Genomic DNA, 21,883 nt, shown 5'->3' with positions numbered 1-21,883 from the left:
GTTTTTTTATTTGTCTTTCTGTTTTCTAAAGAGAGAAAGGTGTGGAGTTGGACATGTGGGGAGATGGGGAGGATCTGGGAACATATTATAGAAGGGGAGGGAAAACCATAATCATAATATATTTTTAATTATTTTTAATAAAAAAAAGAAAAAGAAAAAAAGGGAGACTGCCTAAGCTATACAGGGGAACCCTGTCACAAAAAACAGTGGCTAAGAAAGGATATAGCTCAGAGAGTGGGTTCTGCACAGTACTCACAAACCTGGCTTTTCCCCAATACTGCAGAAAGAGCAGCAGCCCAGAATAAATAATGTAATGATCTTCTCTACTTTAATAAGAAGTAATCATCATCAATTTTATTTTCTTTGTCCCTAATTTTGCAAAGATAAGATGCTTTTCTCATCCAACATATCCTGATTGCAATTGCCCTCCCTCAACTCCTCCCAGTACCTCCTCCCATCCGGATGGGTCTCTCATTAAAGAAGAGGCTTCTAAAAGAAAACAACAAAACAAAACATAAAAAAATAAAACATAAGCTCAAACAAAAACTATCATATTCAACTTGGGTAAGGCAAAACAACAGAAAGAAAAGAGCCCAAGAGAAGGCACAAGAATAGCCACACCCCTGTTCTCATCTGACCAATTCTATTTTCTTGAAAAAAAAATCTAAACACATGTTTACATGCAAATCCAGTATCTAAACTACTAAAAATTTTTAGGAAGCAGTTTCATGCAACTACTAAAACATTCTAAAATGCATGATAAATATTCTAAAATACAGAACTCTTTCTGGAAATTCTACAGAGATGTATCCCACAAAAAGATAAGAATGAGGGATGTGCACACATGAAAATGGCATCGTGGAGCAACAACAAGAAAGTTAATATTTATACAATACAGTACGGTATAAATTAATAATTCTGTTTTAGTGATCACTTCCAAAAGCTCTTCCAAATAAAATTCTGGAGAATTCTAGAAAACAAAGCAAATCTAAATAGAACCACTTCAAGGATAGGAAAGGTTCAATACATTTAGATGTTCCATAATGCCAAAGCCAAATTTACTTTTTTATGCTATAACACAGCACATATATCAAATACTATGTAACCATTAAAATGTCAAGAAGTTCTGCCACTAAATGAAAACAGAACATAAAAAAGCATAAATGCAACCAGAGTTTTGGAAGAAAATAATTACTTGTTGTTTGTATATTTACATATATGGATTAGTGGACCTGAGGATCCTACCTAAATACTAATATTAAGTCATATTCAGATATCAGTGGTTTTGTGTATATACAAATCTTTGTGTTACTGTCAAATTTTAAAAGAAACAGCAAAAGGTATTTTTATTTAAAAATTATTTAACACAAAGATATTTTATCAATCATGCATAAAATGCAAATGTGTGAAACATGAAAAATTTATACCGTTTGACATTGCTTTTTTATTTTTTTAAATACATTTTATTTATGTATGAGTATTTTTGTGTTCATGCACCACAGCACAAGTAGAAGTCGGTTCTCTCCTTCTAACTATGAGTTCAAGGATCAAACTCAGGCTTATCAGGTTGGGAAGCCAATATATACCTTTTATCCGCTAAGCCATCTCATTGGCTCTTGAAACTTCTTAATGGGTGACTTTTAATCTTATTATTCTACCATTTTGTCTATAACATGGCTGAAATGAACAATTAAACAATTTCCACACTGCTAACAGTAGGTAATACACTCTAATAATCTAAGGTCCTTAAGTATTTTATCCAGATTCATCCATTTGAGCACAATCTAATCCACACTTCATTTGTAATTCAAGTACTATTAATTTTTACTTGTCCATTATTTTGCATCTTTTGGCAACACAGATCTAGAGAAAATACACTGTCTAAAGATTGAAGCTCCATTTCTTTATATAAAAAAGAGTATTTTTAGGTCATTCTCACAATTAATAAATTGGAATAATTTAAAGTGTAATTAAATAAACATTACAGCATACCAAATGAAAACATTATTACTTAACTGTATTACAGTACACCCTTTTCTAAAGAGGGAAACTTATTAAAGATGAAAACATAGACAACAATGAAATTACACAGATTGCTGGGCACACATCTGAAACCCCCGGTTCACAGTAAGCAGCCCAGGGCAGTTGCTAGAAGCCTATTACTGCTTATAAAACCGGGTTCCACTATTGGTGGGACAGCACACAATGACAAACAGCTTCCCTGCGACAAAGGTGGCAGGAAATCTATCAAACTGAACAATAAAACTGCAATTGAGTTTCTTTGGCTTTTTATAGCTGCTGCATATATCCTGGTGTAACTGCAAAAGCAAAAGCTTTCCAATTCTGCAACTAAGTTCTTTACACACCGGTTCTTCATCAAGAACTACAATATAAATTCGTGATATGAAAACCACAAATCACTGCAAAACGCAAAAGGTAAGCTTCATTTTAAAACCACATGCAAGAACGTACTTAAAATGCTTTTAAATGGACACTTTCACAGACAGAAAATTTGGTTACAAGAACTTCAACAGAATCTTTAGCATACTACAAATTGTTCATCTCCTTAACTAAGTAATTCATACCTATCACTAGAAGCACAAGTTGCTCATTTTAAAAATCACTGTTAACATTTCAACAACAACCAAAAAAAGAATGAATGTAGTAGCATTTAAATAAGTTATTTTGTATAAATTTTATAAGAAAGAAATAACTTTTAACTTTTAATCAATGAAGAAAATCCCCACAAAAAAAATAAAAATATATGTATGGGAAATTAAAAGTTGAAATTACAAGAGCCAACTTGAAACAAGTTTTTCTTTGCCCTCTCACAACTCCATTTGGTAGCTTGTTTGTTTTTTTTTTTTTAAATATATCATCATAGCAAAAATGTGGCAAATCTAGTTTTATTCCAAATTAAAAATACAAAAATAAAAATACTTCACAATTTCTTACATCAGCATTTCCTTGAAAAGGAGGCAGAGAACTGGCTTTTATCGGAAAGTAGACACAGGGCCTCTCCTTAAAGCAATTATTTTCTTTGCAAAGCAGTTTTAAGTTCTGTTTCAAATCAAAAGGCACTGACGTAAAGAAAAATATAAACTGAACAATGCCTGCCTCTTCTCTCTGAGCACTCTGAATTTATTCTATATAATCTATGTCTAGAATAAATAAATATAAATAATTGGATAGATAAATAAGTGTATAAATGAATGAATGTTGCTTGCAATTACTACATAATAGTATATTTCCTCCTTTTAACATTCTCTGCACCAAATTTAAACTCACAAAAAGGCAAACAGACTTTTCATGATTAAAAATCTATTAAGAAATCATAAACTGAGGTACACATTCAGTTTCTTTAGACTCTCCATATCTCATATACTCTTTTCTAAAAAGTAAAATATCTTATACTACAGTATCAGCTTAATGTTAAGTTGGACAGGGAAGAATTTTATGAAAATAGCAAAAGTATTTCCTACATAGACAGAAGATTATCCAAACGTCCTTGTATAGAAGTTTATTTTACATTTATGTGTGTACATATGTGTATATATAACCGCCAGAAGGCCAGAAGTGCGTAGAGATATGGAGAGAAAAGAAAAAGATGTAAGGAGGTGACATCGGTTGAGAGGGAGAAGACAGCGACAGAGAGGAAAGCAGAAAGTTGAGCAGGCAATCATGCAGGTACAGATCATATGAAACGACCACGATCTCTCAACCACTATATGAGATGCAGATTGATACATACGATCAAGACAGACGGACATGAGACACTACAAAAATTGCATGCTGTGTGTTCAGACAGACTGGGTGACCAGGTAAGCTATCATCTAAAACTGAAATCCTAAACAAGGTAAAGGATTTCATTAAATGGAAGGGGCTGTATAAAGAAAGACTTAACTCAGCATGGCGTATTTGAAAATAACTGTAACCTACAGACAGAGTGTAGTTTCTTGTCAAGCAGTGAAAGTTAGAAAATACTTCTATCAATGCCATCAATGAAAGACAAGGCAAACATATGTGAAAAGGTAATTTTTAAAAATAATCTTGCACCGGGCGATGGTGGCACACGCCTTTAATCCCAGCACTCGGGAGGCAGAGGCAGGCGGATCTCTGTGAGTTCGAGACCAGCCTGGTCTACAGAGTGAGTTCCAGGACAGACTCCAAAGCTACAGAGAAACCCTGTCTCGAAAAACCAAAAATAAATAAATAAATAAAAATAATCTTGCTATTAAAAGAAATAACAAACTGCCTACGAAAACAAGATGTTATTTTTAGATTGATATATTCCTAATATTACATAGGTTCTGTGGCACTATATTGTTTGGGTAGAAATCTACAAGAAAATCCAGTCCCATAGAGTTATGTAGCTGGAGAGGACAGCTTCACAGATCCTCGGAAAAGATCTCAAGGACTCCCAAACTCTTCTGGTGACACACCAACATCTCTCGGGAGGTTATATTCCCAAGCCATCCTTCCTAAGGTAAACTCATATACACTCAGAACACATGCTTGGCACTTTCCTAACCTGCAATCCCAACAGATAGCTTTGAAATCTAATCCAAATGTGTGCGAGCCTCAAATGCAACTCAATTTCCCTCATTATCTCTCTGTAAAAGGTGAAAACCAACTAACAGAGAATCAACCCAGATTACAGCAGCCCACTGCAATGGAGGCAAAAGTACAAACCAAAAACAAGTACATAGAGATGGGAAACTGTTCCTGCACAGAATCTCTTTCTGGACAGCTGGGGCTTTAAGAGTCATGTAGATTTTGGGGGGATATTCGATTTATCCTTGTAGTGCAAAAACAGCCACATATTAATAAATAAATAGATGGGAGTTTTTATGTTCCAGAATTCTTATTTGTAACAGGCATGATTTTGTCCTTGGTTAGCTGAACAGTGCTCTTTGGACTAAACTGATCAGTCTCAAAAATCTGATGCATGGGAACAAAGGCACTTCATAAAAAGAGTTAATTTTCTTATTTTCCACTAGATTTTCTTAATATTTACTTTTATTATTTTAATTGTATGTGTGTATGTGTGTGCATTTGGGTTTGTGTGTATGAATGCAGATGCCCTGAGAGGCCATACATAATGGGTACCCCTGGGGCTAGAGTTAAAGGCAGTTGAGCCACTTGACACAGGTTCTAGTAACTGAACTTGGATCCTCTAACAGAGAATCTTCTACATTCTGGTGCTAGAATTAAAGGCATGCAGAACCACATAATAAGAAAACAAATGTTTCTATTCTAATGGTACTTCAATTAAAAATTAAACCTTGGCAAATATTTTAAACTCCAGAAAAAGTGATGAACTGGTAAGGAAACAATAAGAACTTACAAAGATAAATGGTGGTAAGAATATAAATGTATGCACTAGTATGAGGGAGGAAATTATATTATCTTATGGAGTCTTACATATTATAGTTCTAAGAATTTACATGAACTCCCAAATAAGCATAGTTTGTTCACCAGCTGGTAAGAGAATAAAGTCAAGGCATGGAAGACTGAGATAACTGAGAAAATGAATACAACCCCAGGGGAAAATATGGATGAATCCAAACAACAGCATACAAACAATAATTTGAAAAAAAATCCATTTAACATGCTTGCACTAACCTTAAGTTTAAACACAAAAAAAGGACATTATTTATACGGTCTGATGACACACATGCTGCACTACGTTCAGTACGTAGAACTGACAAAACAAAAACTAAAAGAATTATATGAAGGTATGCACTACAGTCAGAGTATAATAGTAACATCAAATTACTTTAGTAGGGAGTAAGAATAGGAAATAGAATGAAGAATGATAGACAAAACATTTGAGAAGGGGTACTGAATTTTATAAATGCTAACTATTAGGTATATTGTTTTTTGTATCTTTCAATGTCTAGAATATTTCATTAAAAATTTTAAAGCTAAAAAAAGCAAAGAACAGATTGGAAGAGGTGACATAAGTCTACCACTCAGCACATAGGAAGTGGAGGCAGGAGGATCACAAGTTCCAGGTCACTTTTGACTAAATAGTGAATTCATGGCCATCCTGGGTTACATCGGATGTGTAAAACAGAAAAGTAGGCGAGTAGTTTCTTTGAAACCAGTTTTTTACCTGACTTTGACCTGAGCAAAGTGCAAATATACGCCATAACTTTCCTTTTTATTCAACATTATTTTATTTACAAGAAGAAAAAAAAAACAAAAACAAAAACAAAACCTTTCATCTTTGACCATGGTGCGCCACCTTGTGTTCAAAACTTTCTAACAACAATAAAAATTCAGAGAAAAATATCTGAGTGTGGCATACACGAAAATATAAAGTCCTATATGCTATGCCATGATGTTCAACTTTACTTAGTTGAAACCCACATAATACTGTCATCGAAAATAATTATTTCAGATCTAAATAAGTTAGTAACATGCCTTTTTAGTCTTAATTATATCTTCAGAAAATAACTTGCCTTTTTAATTTCAAATGTATTAATATTCTTACTTAAATAAAATTAAAAATTATAGATATTTAAAATAACATACACTTGCATAAAGCAACTTACCTTTGAATGTGTGATGGATAACGTGTCTACCCACACGCGCCAGCCACCCCACTCATATTTGACTGCATGGTAAAGCAGGATTCTGAATATGGCATATACCATTTCTGTTATCTTTTGCTCATCTGAATTCATAGGATTAAAATAGCAAAGAGAAAGCATCCATTCTTGCCACACAGAGCACTGAAGCAAGCTCCTAAAAGTTATTAAAGAAATATTGAATTACTAAAAGCTATAAAATCAAGAGAATTCTAAACAGTAACTCAAGTTCTATTTAAAAAAAAACAAAAAACTGGCCAGGCAGGATAGCTGCCTCAAGCCTTAACCCCAGAGGCAGAGGCAGGTGGATCTGAAGTGGAAGGCAGCCTGCTCTACAGAGGGAGTTACAGGACAGTCGGGGCTATACACAGAAACACTATCTCAAGGAGGAGTGAGAGGTCGAGGGCTGGATAACGTATTTATCTATAAATATATTCAAAACAGTTATAACAACGTGGTAATAAAAAGTCTAACTCTGTGTGCTACTTCACACAGTCTTAAGAAGGAATTTTTCTAAGACAGACTGGAATGATTCAAAAGTAGGTATGAATAGTGTCAATGAATGCTCTCTGTTTCAGCTTACCTCCTGTTTTCTCTACTGTTATTAAAAAGTTTAATCATGTCAGAAAGAAAGGCTCGGCGAACCTCCATGCTCTCTGGGCACTGGGGAGAATTTCGAAGTAGGGTTGCAATTACTTTTAGTATCTCTGCAAGACAGTTCATAAATAAGTAAAAACCAAACACAAAAAATTCATGAAGGTAGATTAATGTAAACAATTTCTTTAGCTTTTCTTTATAAATATCTATTGAAAACATTTTACAAAAATGGGAAAAACATGCTGACTTATATTTTAAAGAATTTTTAAATTTACGAAAACAAACATACCTTCATTAGAAAAAACTTATAAACAAGACAATGACTTAATGTCATATTGATGGCTTCTTCCACTCCTTACGATGGAACCCAGGATCTTGGCATGATGAACAAATGCTCTACCACTGAGTAACAGCCCAGCCAGAGTTACATTGTACAGTTCAAACAGTATACTTAAATTATAAATGAACAAAATGTTTAGTCTCTACCAAAGAACAAAGTTGATCTTAAAGACAAACAAAAATTCTCACTATAATTAAAATCTTAAGGAGAAAAAAAGAATAAATTTTTACTCTACAACAAAAATGATGGGATATATAGTCTTTCCTTTATGAAATAAATTTTTAAAGCTCTAAATATTTTTTCTCTAATTTTAAAGGTAAAATTAGAAAAAAAAAAAGGAAAATAAAATTTACTCAACACCCCATCCCCAGAAAATGCACATAAAACTGCTACTGAATGGACATTTTGTACGGACAGAACTTTTTAAAACACTACTTAGTCTGAACTATACAGATTATTAAAAATAGCTATAACTATAAATTTAAACAATATACTAAAACCTTAGCTACCCAATTAAAAGTTTAAGAATTCTAAGTCAGACCCTTGTCAAGAATTCTGATGAGTGAAAATAAACATTCAAAATGACAAAATGAAAATACTCTTCCACGGAATTAATGATATTTTTAGAGTAATTTCTAAACTCTTTGATAACTTTAAAAGTTTTCTACCAAACTATTAAAATGATGATGATATTCATGATAAGGTCATTGCATTACTCTGAGGATATGCTGTCCTAGGGCACTTCTGAAGAAAAACACATTCAACAGAGCCACCAGTTTCCCACAACGGAATGTAGATACTAGTTATTATCATGATTTTAGAGTTCATAAAAGTCTCAAACTAGTGAAATAGGTAAAGAGTTGAACCCAGGTCGCCTCTATCTTATTTTTTCTTTTTAATGTACATGGGTGTCTAATTTACATGCATGTCTATGTACCATGGCCGTGGAATGACCATAGAGGCCAGAAGGGATCGGATCCTACAAGTACCATATGGCTGCTGGGATTTAACATGGGCCCAATAAAAGAAGAACCAGTGCTCTTGACCACTGAGACACCTTCTTCCAGTGCGGGTTTAGCTGTTTCTTGAACATGACACTGCCCACATCTTCTGAGTCAGTTACTCAGGCATTAAAGAATCAGATGGGACGGTTTGAATGCGTCATCTCCACAAGGCAGGTGCTACCCACATGACAAGGCTAAGAGGTGGGACCTTTGCATAGTCAGGCCTTGAGGGCTCTCCAATTAATGAGATGAAGGCTATTTTTTAGGGCTGCAGGGCAGCTCTCAGCTTGCTTGCTCTGTCTTCCTCAGTGGGCGGAGCAGCCCTTACCAAATCAAATAAAGGAGCTTTCAGCTTGGTTTCTGAGCATACAAAATTAATTCTCCTTTTTTGAATTATTCAATCTCAGCGACTATTTTAGAACAGCATAGCCTAAGTTGATAAAATACTCTAAAATTCTTACATTTAAATTTTTCCCTTTTCACTCTGAACAGTAAATGACAAAGTAAGACTTGGAAAGCAAAGGAAAACTAAATTTCTTGCTTTTAAAATCGATACAGCCGGGCGGTGGTGGCGCACGCCTTTAATCCCAGCACTCGGGAGGCAGAGGCAGGCGGATCTCTGTGAGTTCAAGACCAGCCTGGTCTACAAGAGCTAGTTTCAGGACAGGCTCCAAAAAACCACAGAGAAACCCTGTCTCGAAAAACCAAAAAAAAAAAAAAAATCGATACAAAGTAGCACATTATACACAGAAAAACAAAAGGTAAAATACATACGAGGGTTTTGTATTTTCACCGTAGAATCAGGATCTGGATGCTGTTTATGGACCACCTGCGTACAAATCTGCTCTATAAGAATCTGCAAAGGTAAACAACAAACTACATTAGCACAAAGGCTTAGTGAGTATCACCATTACGGAAGTCTAAGAATAATACCGAAGCTCCGTGTGCACAGCTGGGCACAAGACTCATGCCTATAACCCCAGCTCTAAGGGGGATGAGGCAGGAGGACTGCCAAGACTTTACAGCCTGTCTTGGCTACATAGCTAGGTTCTGGAACAGCATGAGCTTCAAAATGAGATGCCTTTTCAAAAGTAAAATTTATGATATAATCCTATATTTTCAATGCTAAGTAGCTTAGACACAAATACCTTTAACATCATAATGCTATTTTTACTTCATTATAAAATATAACATCAAATAATCAACACAATGGAACAAACACAAAATAGGGCTAACTAGACTACTTAATAATTCATAATTAATAAACTTCTGAAATTCAGTCATATTGCCTTTATATAAATAATTTAAAAGTGGTGTATTATAGACAAATGATCTCATTTTACTTAAATACTAGCAATTAAACACACATCTTCATAATAAATTAATGAGTAAATTCTAATTACATTCTTACCTCAAACAGAACATTATATGTGGTCATTGTGATTAGGTTTGTCTGAAGCATGAGTCTCTCAGCTAGCAACGAAAACAACCCATGTCCAAGCATGATTTCAGCTTTTCTCCTAAAATAACATGAAAGAAATTACAAAAATACAGAGTTTTGAGGTTCACAACAAGATAAAGAAAATACAGATTGTTTTTCTGATTATTAATCCAAACTCAATTATTCTTTAAATAAATAATATCCAACAGCTCACATTAGGTTTCATCCATACTCACTTTGGGGCCAGATGTTTTAAAAAATAGCCCAGTGCCTTGAGTGCTTGTACTCTGATTCCTTCACTTTTTGATGCCAAAAGTTTATAAACGACACTGAATAAATAAAAATTAAGAACAAACAAGTCTAAGTATAATTGTCAAAGTAAATGTCATTGCAAACTTATTTCAAATAACGTAAGTAAATTTAATATACATTTGTGACATCTAAAAGTCATTAATCTCAGGCTTTAGAAACTTTTAGTGAAAACAAATGACAATTAGTTAAATATTCCGAGCCGCACGTTGGTGGCACATGCCTTTAATCCCAGCACTCGGGAGGCAGAGGCAGGCAGATCTCTGCGAGTTCGAGACCAGCCTGGTCTACAGAGCTAGTTCCAGGACAGGCTCCAAAGCCGCAGAGAAACCCTATCTCGAAAAAAATAAATAAATAAAAAATAATAATAATAAATAAAATAAAATAAATATTCCGAAAAAGACAAGCTAATCTCACTATATAAGCACGGTTTGAAACACTATTTAATGGTAGCACATACTTAAACTTATGAATAATTATTCTCATCATGAAAAACAAAATAATGGACCAGTAATGTGTGATCATCAGGAAAGACATATAAATAACACAAATCAGTTTTTAAAACAATTGATTATTAGGTGTGGTGGTACATGCCTACAAGTCCAACACTCAGGAAGCTGAGGCAGGAAGTGTGGATTACAAAGAAAGAAACCCCATGTATACACTCTAAGCCTAACTACAGATATATGAGTAGGGTCTAGAGAGGAACCTCCTACTGCTGTAAAGTCAAACTGCTGTCTAAATACCTATGTTTATCCCCATATACAAGTCCCTCTCCTGCCATGAATGGCTGTGAATGTAGAAACTCATGCCTGCTCAAGATGGTGAGAATATGATAACCGTTGAGTACATAAACAAGACGCACTCAAAAGTTCAAGAGAACATTACAGAAGAGAGTAGGAAAGATTTAAGAGTTGGAAGACAGGGTGAGGGGCTATAAAGAGTAATCTTCTGGGTCTGGCCTGGTTATTGTAATCTTGAAACCAGCCACAGCAGCTGCCTAGGGCCCAACAAGACTGGCAGTAGGCCCATACAAGATTGGCCCTCTCAACAGTCAGTTATGAATGGCAAAAGGGCTCATGGGGTCCCAACTCTTCCTACAGAACTACTGCCTACTAAAAAACTCTAGAAAAGAGATATTCTCTATCTTCAAGTTATACCCATTTGTGAACCAAACCGAAATCCAATGCAAAGTTCCACAGATGGTCCAGTAGGTTACAAAAGAAATCATAAAGATATGAATATGGGAGCAGAATTTGGGGGACAAGAGAAGAGTGAGAGGAAAGGGAGGTAAAAATAATTAAAATGCATTTCATACAGGTATGGAAATATCAAAATATAAAAAAATTATAATCACAAAAATAGAATAATTTTTATAAAGACTCATTAACAAAAAAATCATGAAATAACCTTGATTTTAATAAGCTTAGAAATCTTAAATTATGTCCTACTAAAAACTCTTTTCACAACCTAGAATCAAATAATGTCTCATATTTAAGAATCTAGTATTTCCAAAGTAATGATTTATAGTCAATATTACTATAACTCTCCATATCCTAACTCTTACCGTAACCCATTCCGCTGGTCAAAAGCAGGAATCATGGAGTTAGGATGCTCTGCCATCAATGCAACAAGCAATTGTAAAACATCCATTAGATTGTCGTCCTACAATTATTTTAGAAAATTAAAAATAAAAGGAAGGAAAATCAACTCTTTGAATACTGAATATTCCTGAAACAATATAAATTTCAACTTTAAATATGCAAATCTACAATATATCAGTTTTGAAAAACTGGATGTTCTATAAATATTATAAGTATTTACTTATAATTATACCCCAAATGTACACCTCAAAGTATACACCAGAAAATAGCCAGAATCAAAGAGATAAAATAGCTTTTATGTTATAATGTATCACAATACATTATATTCTACAGAAATAGTGTGTCTGACTTAATGAATTATTTTTTTGTTGTTGCCACCCACATTGGCAGTACTCAGGAATCTAATGCCCTCTTCTGGACTTCACAGGCACCAGGTTCACACAGGATGCATTGGCATACACATCAGCAAACACATATACACAAGAGAGACAGACAGACAGACAGACAGACAAAGAGAGAGACAGAGAGAGAGAAACAGAGACAGAGACAGAGAGAGAGAGACAGAAAGAGAAAAAGTCTGCTTAAAGTTAAGTTTACTTTTCTCTTTGTTACAGTAGTTCCTAACAATATGCTTTAGCGTACTTTATTCACTAAATAAAATCCAATGTTAGCAACTTCTTAAAACCTTTCATGATGCTCCTAAGAACCATACTGTGGCAACAAAAACGATTAAAATAAGGATTCATTAGCATCTAAAAAGACATTTATTCTCCATGACAGTGATATAATTAGTAAAGATTTCTTTGATGTTTTTAATTTTTAAAAAAATCCCTAATGCAGTTAAAAAAAAATAAAATTCCCAAATCAGAAATTCAAGTATTACCTCATGCATAGTCAGCAGGTAATTAAGAATGGCCTGTAGCTCATCTTCCTTTACTCCAGAGTCCTTTAGAAACATAATACACTTATCTTAGTATTGCATGCAAAAAAAAATCATCTTTAAAATCAGAAATCATGCACACAGATTATTCAACTTCATCAGCTTCTATAAATCTAAAACTAACCCCAAAAAATCTAGATTTAAAAAAAAAAATTAAGAAAGCACAAAAGACATACAGTCTGCAAACTATACAGAAACCAAGGGGCAGGTCTCTTGCCGAATCTAATGTGACAGCTAATAAGGTACCACAGCATAAAGAACAAGGAGTGAAATGGTGAGAAAATACTGCACAAGCCAGTAATCCGAGCACCTACACCACACAGGCCAAGAACAGAACCTAGTGTTAAACAAGGGCTCTAAATGTCTGCCAAATGAAAAAAACAAATGGAGTTCTCATGAAAATTTCTATAACATATATTAAAGTGCCACTCTCCAATACTGTAGTGATCTATGAATACCCAAGAGAAACAAGAATGGGAAACAGAGGATGAAACAAGTATCTCTCAGCAAAGTTTCTATCCTATTTTACTGGCAAAGAGTAAACAGAGACCATATTTCATGTTAAATTATCTGCCACAACATGCAGCAAGGGATAGGAAAAGAAACAAACTTACCTTCATCACTAACTGCTTAATGAACATCAGTAAGAATGCTCTCAGAGAAAGTATTTCTTTCTGATTGGGTCGTGGTCCATCTTTAAAGATACACACAATTAGTATTTCAAAAACCTCAAGGCTACCTAAAATACAATGTTTTCATTTCCAGGAGCTTTTCTATATATTTGAAAGAAACATTGAGCTAAGCATAGTGTTACAAACCTTTAAAGCCAGCACTCTGAAACAGAAGTAGGCAGATCTCTACGTTTGAGGCCACGCTTCTCTACAGATTGGGTTCTAGGCCAGCCAGGGCTGCATAGTGAGACGTTGTCTCAAAAAAGATACACACACACACACACACACACACACACACACATATCTCTAAAGAATGACCTTCCCTTTTATGTCTCTTAAAAGGCTAGCATCGCTCTCATATTCAACTGTATATACAATACTCCAAAAGCACAAGTAGGTTACGCTGTCTGTTGGATATGACGCGACCTGTGAACACATGCATACAAAAGGCATGAACGCAGGAGAGGGCCTAGTGGGAAAGGCCAGGGTCAGCCGGAGTGGAGGGAGGAAAAGAGACACTGATAGGGAGTTAGTAGGATCACAATCCAGTGTGTAAATGTAAAACACCAGAAAGAAGTGAAAGGACTTCAAAAAAAAAAAAAACTATATGGTGATAAAATCGTACTTGACAATAGTATTTATATTTTGTTCTGAAAGTGTTTGTTATTAAGATGAAAGAAATTTACCAAAAGTATAAAAGTTTAAAAAAATCTAAGCTTTGGGTAGTAAAATGCTATTATGTGAACTGGGTATGAAACAACTCTTTCTACTGCTGTCCCTTTAAGCTCTTACAAAAAGTATGCTTCACCACACAAAACTGTTAATGAAGAAGGGAAACATTATGCTGACTACCTCTGACATCTCCAGTACTTGGGAAAGTCCTTGGTCACACATGGCTCACATTAAGTCAATTTTCATGTCTCCAGCATCTAATTCCAAAGTACAAAACTTCTGAAACCAAATAACTATTGTCCTAAGACCTCAAGTTAGGGACCTGTCTGCCTCATAAGTTCTACAGTTTCCCCAGTAATCACTACCTATAGCTAGTGCCCAGACCACCAAAGCACAAGACCACCATGACCTTGAATAGATCAATTAAAATAGGAAGAAAATTGTATAAAATGTGTTCCACATGATAATTCTTAGACAAGTAACAAGCAAAACAGAGAAGAACCACAAAGTTTGTCCAGCTTCCTTAGTTGACCTGTGAGCCTTACTGAAGTCACTATTTACTTATAAAATGAAGATCAAGACATGAAACTAGCAATCAACAAGTATGTGAAAGTCCTACACCATCATGAGATCTCCATCAGGAAGTTCTGGCCTAGATCTGCAAGTGCCATACGCTTGCTAGCTTACACACGTCCTACGGTTTGTGTCCGTGCCACACACTCAGCTGTGGATGCATTTTTCCCAGAGGACACAGAGTTTACTTTGAAGGTTACATAAAGTAGCATAAAATTATAAAAAAAAAACTGTCTTTAACATCACTGAACAGTCAAAATCTTTGACAATAATGAAAATGCATCATTTTCTAGCTCCTAAGAAATTGCTTCTACTTTGAAGCAACAGTCTTCAAATGCTACCAAAGACAAGAATGTACCCTCATCTCAGACCATGATCTAAAAAGGATCACACCTCCAAGTGTGGTCCATCAGCACAGTAACTGCCACAGACACAGGCATAGGATCGATCTAAGCCAATGAGCAACTCAGAGGCCAACAGAGGCTTGAAAACACTTGCTACAAGAGATGCTCTTTTGCTGGCTTCCCAGTTATGAGGACTCAAAGACAGACTGCTGCTTGCTACTACCAATGGAGGGAACTCCTAAAAACATCTGAACAGAAGAGCTGATCATGTGGAGAGACAATGCATGTTCTGAGCATTTCCAACATTTTTCAACCACCTGCCCCAGCTGCACCTGACACTGCCACCTTGTATCAGCTGATTAGCTCTTTCAACACAAGTCAGTTTGAAGTAGGCTTTACAAAACTTAAAAACTTTTATTTTGACCTCTTACATGAACTTTCCACATGTTCAGAAATTATTACCCTTGTGGTGCTTGTCCTGATTATGAAAGAAAACAATTACTGAAGTTTTAGAATTTCATATATCTTTATTAAAAACAAACACCTCCTACATTTCTATGAAATTTCCACCTCCCCAAAGCAAACTCTCAGTGACTCTCGCTATGATTATATCAGTATCAATACCAGTAAGCAATTGATTTTGTTTTTCTCAGTGTCAGAGTCTTACAAGTAGCCTGGTCATACTTGTTCCCTGAACAATGCAGTAGCACTCTTCCACAACATTAGCACAGTGTTGGCAACGGCAATTTATAACAGACTAATGAGATTTGCTATCCTGAGGAACTGTAGAAAAGGTTAAGAGCACTGGTTGCTTTCCATGGGACACAGGATTGATTCCCAGCACGTACATAGCAGGTCACAACCTTACACTCCAGTTCCAGAAGATCTGATAACCTCTTCTGGCCTCTGAGAGAACCAGGCACACACCTGATACACAGGCATAAGTGCAGGCAAAAACAAAAAACAAAAAAAAAAACTCATACACATAAAATAAAATGGAAAAGAGCATATTATTGGTTTCTTTTATAATCTGATTTCCGATGTACACAATATATCATTCAGACAGCAGAATTATACCTAATCCTTTGGGGGTGATACCGCTTCGGTCCTGAGGATTCACTGCCCAGTAGTAGTACTTCAGTGTGTGCATGATGAGAAGCACTGTTCCAACTCTCCGAATAGTGTTATATATGTTGACTGTACCAATGAATTCAGTGGAGAGGTAAGTATACAGCATCAGCTGAACCTACAAAACCAAAATGAAGCACAGACGGAGAAGCTCATTGACAACGTCCCACAGGCTGTTACATTTGGACTACATGTAGTCCCAAAAGTAAGATGCTGAAGCTAATGACATCATATCAGACATCAAAACAGACAAGCACTCACCACACTCCTTACACAGTAAATCCTCCAAAATATGTCAATATTATCACATGGAAAAATTCTTTTATTGCCATTTAGCAGTCATCAATTTTTATTAGCATCTATATCTTTATAACGAATTTATGCTTTAAGAAAATGTCTTGTTCTGTGTGTTTTTCTGGTTCAGTGTGTTTGATTGGTTGGATGTAACAGGATCTCACTATGTAGCCCTGGCTGGACTGGAACTGAATTATGTAGACCAGGCTGGCCTCAAACTCACAGAGTTCACCAGCCTGTCTCCTGGGTTCTGGAATTTGAGAATTATGATATACATCACCATGTCTGGCAATATGTAGTTGTTTTGTATATACAGATGCTTTCTGTGTTTTACAGAGAAGTATAAGCTAGAAGAGGGAGATGATTTGATGGGTAAGGTGTGCAGAACTGTACTTGGACCCCCAGAACCGAAGAAAAGCCACACACAGTAGTGGATGGCTGTAATTTCAGCACTGCTATACAGAGATGGGAAGCATCAGGAAGAGGATCCATGGACGCCTAGAAACCAGCAGGAATGGGCAGCAGTGAACAAGAGGCTGTGTCTCAAAGGTGAATGGAGGATGCTCACTAACTGCTCCAGGATACCCCATTCAAACATGAACGTATACACACACACACAGGAAAGGGCTGGTATGGCTCAAAAGCTGAACATATAAAAATGCACATGTGTCTATATTTACTTCAAATATAAGCTCTTGTTATAGTAGAGAAAACAGGTATACAAGTGCTACCCTAACAGAGCACCTTTAGTCTTCACACAAAATTTCAATGAAGTGATGGTTCTAAACCTCAGCACAACTATACTCAAGTAGCTACAGCAACACAAAATTTCAATGAAGTGATGGTTCTAAACCTCAGCACAACTATACTCAAGGAGCCACAGCAACACAAAGTCAAGACTACTCTTGTTCTCCCGTGCTGCAATCATGAACTTTCTATACCTACTAGTGGGATATATTTTATAAACTGAACAAGTGTACATCCAGCATATATAATCTCCCCTTAGACAAAATTAGTTCCATGCATTTGCAACTGAACATTTACATTTCCTTCGTGGGATATATTTTATAAACTGAACAACTGTACATCCAGCATATATAATCTCCCCTTAGACAAAATTAGTTCCATGCATTTGCAACTGAACATTTACATTTCCGTCCTGGACACTAGGCATTCTCACTTTCAACCCTGTGCCGAGACTCATTGTTGCTTGAGAATTTCTCTCAACAAGGAAGTATTAGGTACCTGTCTCTTAGATGCCCTATAAATAACCAACCTTGAGATTTAATTAGAAATTGGATTAGTAGTGGTGTATGTTACAAACAACGGTGATGCTGAACCAGCAAGGCTGGAGCTTAGAAGACAACTGCAGCTCAGAAAATCAAAAATAGGCTGAGATTTCAGCTAATTTGCAGCATGGTGACATTTTTGATGTATTTACGGCTATTAAAATGAGTAGCCTCAACCTATCTGTCACTAAAGCAATACAATAATACTTCCTTTCATATAATATACTTCAAATTCTTAAGCACTTTATTTCAGGTCATAGATATTTGCATGTATCTATATACATAGCACTGTTATTATGGATTATAATGACACATGAGCCATCCTTCATACTAAATACTGTTAAGGAGATGAAGATTACACAAAAATTCAAGCCATCAAAGCAGACACTGAGACACAGAAGGTCATGGCGGGGCTGGGGACATGTCTAGCTCAGGATCAGAACACTCGCGTGGCATGCACAAAAGCACTGGGTTCAGTCACCAGCACCTAAAGGACACAACAACAAAGGCCATGAAGCAGGCTGCCAGAGACGGTGACTTCGGAGCCAGAGAGCCCACAGTGAGATAAAGTGAACTGTATGGAAGCCTCATTAATCAAGAAGCACGAAGGAAGGCTTTGAAGACTGGTAGTAGTGCAGGCAGGCAGAAGAAAAGAAGTTTCAAAAAGAAAAATGATAGCTGAAAAATGGTACCACAGATCCAGAGCAATCATTTTCCAAATAGCGGAATACTAAAGTCCGAGAGACTCCTAGTGATGAGAATGGCATGTTAGGGACACACAGGAAGCCAGTGCTGACGCACACCTGTAACCCCAGAACTTGGGAGACAAGAGCAATAGGATCCTGAGTTAAAACCAGCAGGCTACAAGGAGAGACCCAGGCCAGGACATACAAAGCTAGACCCGGTCTCAAAATAAACAAAAAACACACAAGATTTCTTAAATAAATTAGATAAACAAAAAGTGAATAAAATCAAAAAAATACTAAGAATGCATCAGCCAAGCCTGGTGTGTACACCTTTAATCTCAGCGCTCAGGAGGCAGAGGCAAGCAGATCTCTGTCTGTGTAAAGCCAGACTGGCCTACAAAAGAAATTCTAAGACAGGTGGGCTACACAGAGAAACCCTGTCTCAAAAATGCCCCCTGCCCACCAAAAAATAAAAAAAGAAAAGAAAATATATAAAATGATATCATGGCAAGGAAAACGTATAGGAGTTAATATCAATATACAGAGATAAATGAAAGTAAAGACCTCTATCTCATCAGGAACAAACCTTCCTTCCTTCATCCAATCACACAATCTAATCACACCTATGCAGCAACTACCTTTCCGACTGTCTAAGATCTATGAGTGCAAGAATAAGGCCTGTCTTGCTCACCACTCTACCCATACTGCCCAGAAGGAAGTGGTCATTCCACAAATACTTTTTGAGTAAACAAAAGACCACTGCAGACAAGAAAATTGGTAGTTCCTTCAAGACCATTATAAGGTCACCTCTGAGAAGCTCTAAGATAAATGAAACTATGAGGTGCTCCTTGTTCCCTTTCCAAAAGCAAAGGTTAATCCATACATCGACAACTCCGACTTTAGGAACTAAAGAAGGATGTACAGTGACTCTAATGAAGCTTGTGTGCGCCCTATAAGCCTAGTTTTGCATGCACTATATTATGCTCTTATTATATATGATATTATATATTATCATATTATATATGCTATCCAGTCAATTGTAATTTCTAAAAGGTAATTAAGAAAATTTACTAAAATGTATAAAGAAAGAAATACAGTGTGATAATACTAGGAACATGAAGAAGTCATGTGATTAAGTTTAAAGTAAAAGTCATTCCTCTACAACTAGGTATGTAATAAGACACTTTGTGACAACTTCAAAAGAGACACAAAGCCTTACAAATATGCTGGCTAGTAAGACCAAAAAAAAAAAAATGTCTAGTAAAAGATTTTTAAAGTAACTTGAAACAATCTTTGAAAAGAAATAAGACTAAGGGTCATGAAAGAGAAAGAGGTCAAATTTAACCAGGAGATAAAAAGCTACAACCTCCAGCTGCCTCCTCTGATTATTTCCAAATGGCAATCAGAGTCGGCAGCTGTGTTTCTCTTTACCATTGAAAAGGCCAGCTGAAAATAAGATATTATGACCCTGGAAAAGAAAGTCTCCAGACATTTTTTTCCTGACAATTAGAGTAAGCATGTGCTATGATAGACATAGCAAGTGGGCAATGGGGGAGGGGCAATGGGGGAGGGGCAATGGGAACGTGGGGTTAAAATAACACCATTTCTAACAAAAATTGTAAATAAAATGAACGTAATTAACTTTATTTCAAGTTATATTAATATTAGAATTACTAATTTTTTAGGATAGCTAACAGATCAGGGTATGTTAAAAATATTTCACAAACTTTGGGGTAACAAATTCATTTGTTCATATAGTAATAACTAGTTTGTTGTTAAAATATTACAAAATTATTTGACAAACACATTAAAAATTTCTGTAATTTAGTATTAAAATTATCATATAATGAGACCATTATATTAGCCTTCAAAAAAGGTGGCATTTGCGATGGTAAAATGAAACTGGAGTTAATTCTAATGGCTGGAGTATGCACAGAAGAGGCAGACAACAGAAAGGGAGAGATGTGAGGGAATGGAGAGAGGGAGGAGTGGGAGGGAAGAGCGAGGAGAGAGAGTGGTCACACATGCGTGTATGCATGGGCTGGAGCGTACCTGTGCATCTACAATAGGACAGAGCCATAGAGCACAGAATCTAGGAAAGATAGACTGGAACTGCCCCGACTTATACTTTACAAACAAAGACACCCTAAAATAAAACCTTAACAAGAAAGTAAAGACATAGCTCACATTTCTATTACAAAAGGAAAATATATATTGCCTGGAAATTTTTCCTGAAAAGCAAAAAAGTATGGTCAAAAATGGTCATCCACCAAAACCTTACTTATCGATATGAATATGCAAAAGAGAAAAGGAAAATTCTCACAATTCTCACTGTTTTCCAACATAAGTAAACCGAGATCAATATACATCACCTTGGCTGGAGTGTGGATCCATATGGCAGGGTTAAGAAGAATGTGATCACACAACTGTTTCAGTAGGGGCATCCCATTCTGAAGATTGCTCAGATACTTTGAAAATGCAAGGCAAAGTTCAAGTACTGCTCTGCTGATGTGGGATTTGGAAGACTGTTGGGGGTAGGAGGAGGAAAGTAGTTTAAAGGTTACTACTAATTCAAAGGAAGGTAAGTAAATCACAAGCTGTCAACACCAAAAAAGAAGTTGTCCACAAACTATATTCAAACTTAAAGATGGCATGAGGCTTGCTACCAGACTTCCTTAACAAAAGACCTGAAGCAAGGTGAAACAAAATCTACAGTTCCTTAAGTAATCTTCTACAGGCAAGGAAATATTCTGACAGAATTTCTTAACCACACAGAAAAACAATTACATGGTTTGTAAATTAATAATAAAATGCTTCATACTTTACCTTTTCAAGGCTATAACCTATCACCAAAAAGCCCTTACAAGCGAGCATCTGCTCCTGCATAGCAATTGAGTTCTTCAACAACTCCATGATAAAAGCCAGCAAGGTTGTACTAGAACAAGACAAAGGCAATGATTTGAGAAAGAATATTCCAGAAGAAAATATTAGATTTAACACAAACAGCCTTCTATTTATCTTAATCAACATTTCTGTTTTCTGGGCAAGAATGTAGCTCAATGAGAGTGCTTACCTGGCATGTGAGAGGTTCTGGGTTTAATCACCAGAAACACATAAAGGCCAAGTTCTACTGAAATACTAAAATTATCTCCAAGAACACTTCAGAACAAAATATTTACTGTAGAATCAAGATTCACTTAATATTTCATGCATTTTATCACAAATAGTAATTTAGGAACAATATAACAAGCATGCATTGCTTATAAAAATGAACAATTGAAAACAAGTAATAGACATGTGTAACGAAAGTATTTTTTTATATTTATTTATTTATTATGTATACAATATTCTGTCTGTGTGTATGCCTGCAGGCCAGAAGAGGGCACCAGACCTCA

At 35.8% G+C, this 21,883-nt stretch overlaps 1 protein-coding gene across 2 annotated transcripts in view; it reads right to left on the bottom strand.

Moving 5' to 3' along the window:
- Lrba (LPS responsive beige-like anchor protein) overlaps positions 1–21,883 on the bottom strand; it is a 488,275-nt gene that overhangs the window by 394,236 nt on the left and 72,156 nt on the right. For both annotated transcript variants that reach the window (XM_026787115.1, XM_026787152.1), the window contains 11 exons: positions 21,315–21,423; positions 20,861–21,013; positions 16,169–16,337; positions 13,446–13,525; positions 12,775–12,837; positions 11,855–11,952; positions 10,215–10,307; positions 9,949–10,057; positions 9,312–9,393; positions 7,180–7,303; positions 6,561–6,753 (listed from right to left, as the gene is read on the bottom strand). In XM_026787115.1, the coding sequence (XP_026642916.1) occupies positions 6,561–6,753; positions 7,180–7,303; positions 9,312–9,393; positions 9,949–10,057; positions 10,215–10,307; positions 11,855–11,952; positions 12,775–12,837; positions 13,446–13,525; positions 16,169–16,337; positions 20,861–21,013; positions 21,315–21,423 (1,273 nt within the window). The remainder of the gene's footprint in view (positions 1–6,560; positions 6,754–7,179; positions 7,304–9,311; positions 9,394–9,948; positions 10,058–10,214; positions 10,308–11,854; positions 11,953–12,774; positions 12,838–13,445; positions 13,526–16,168; positions 16,338–20,860; positions 21,014–21,314; positions 21,424–21,883) is intronic.

The sequence above is a fragment of the Microtus ochrogaster genome, chromosome 1 (assembly GCF_000317375.1).
Source record: "Microtus ochrogaster isolate Prairie Vole_2 chromosome 1, MicOch1.0, whole genome shotgun sequence".
Classification (NCBI taxonomy): Eukaryota; Metazoa; Chordata; class Mammalia; order Rodentia; family Cricetidae; genus Microtus; species Microtus ochrogaster.
Note: the sequence above shows the minus strand (reverse complement) of the source record. Positions and strands in the feature narration are given on the sequence as shown.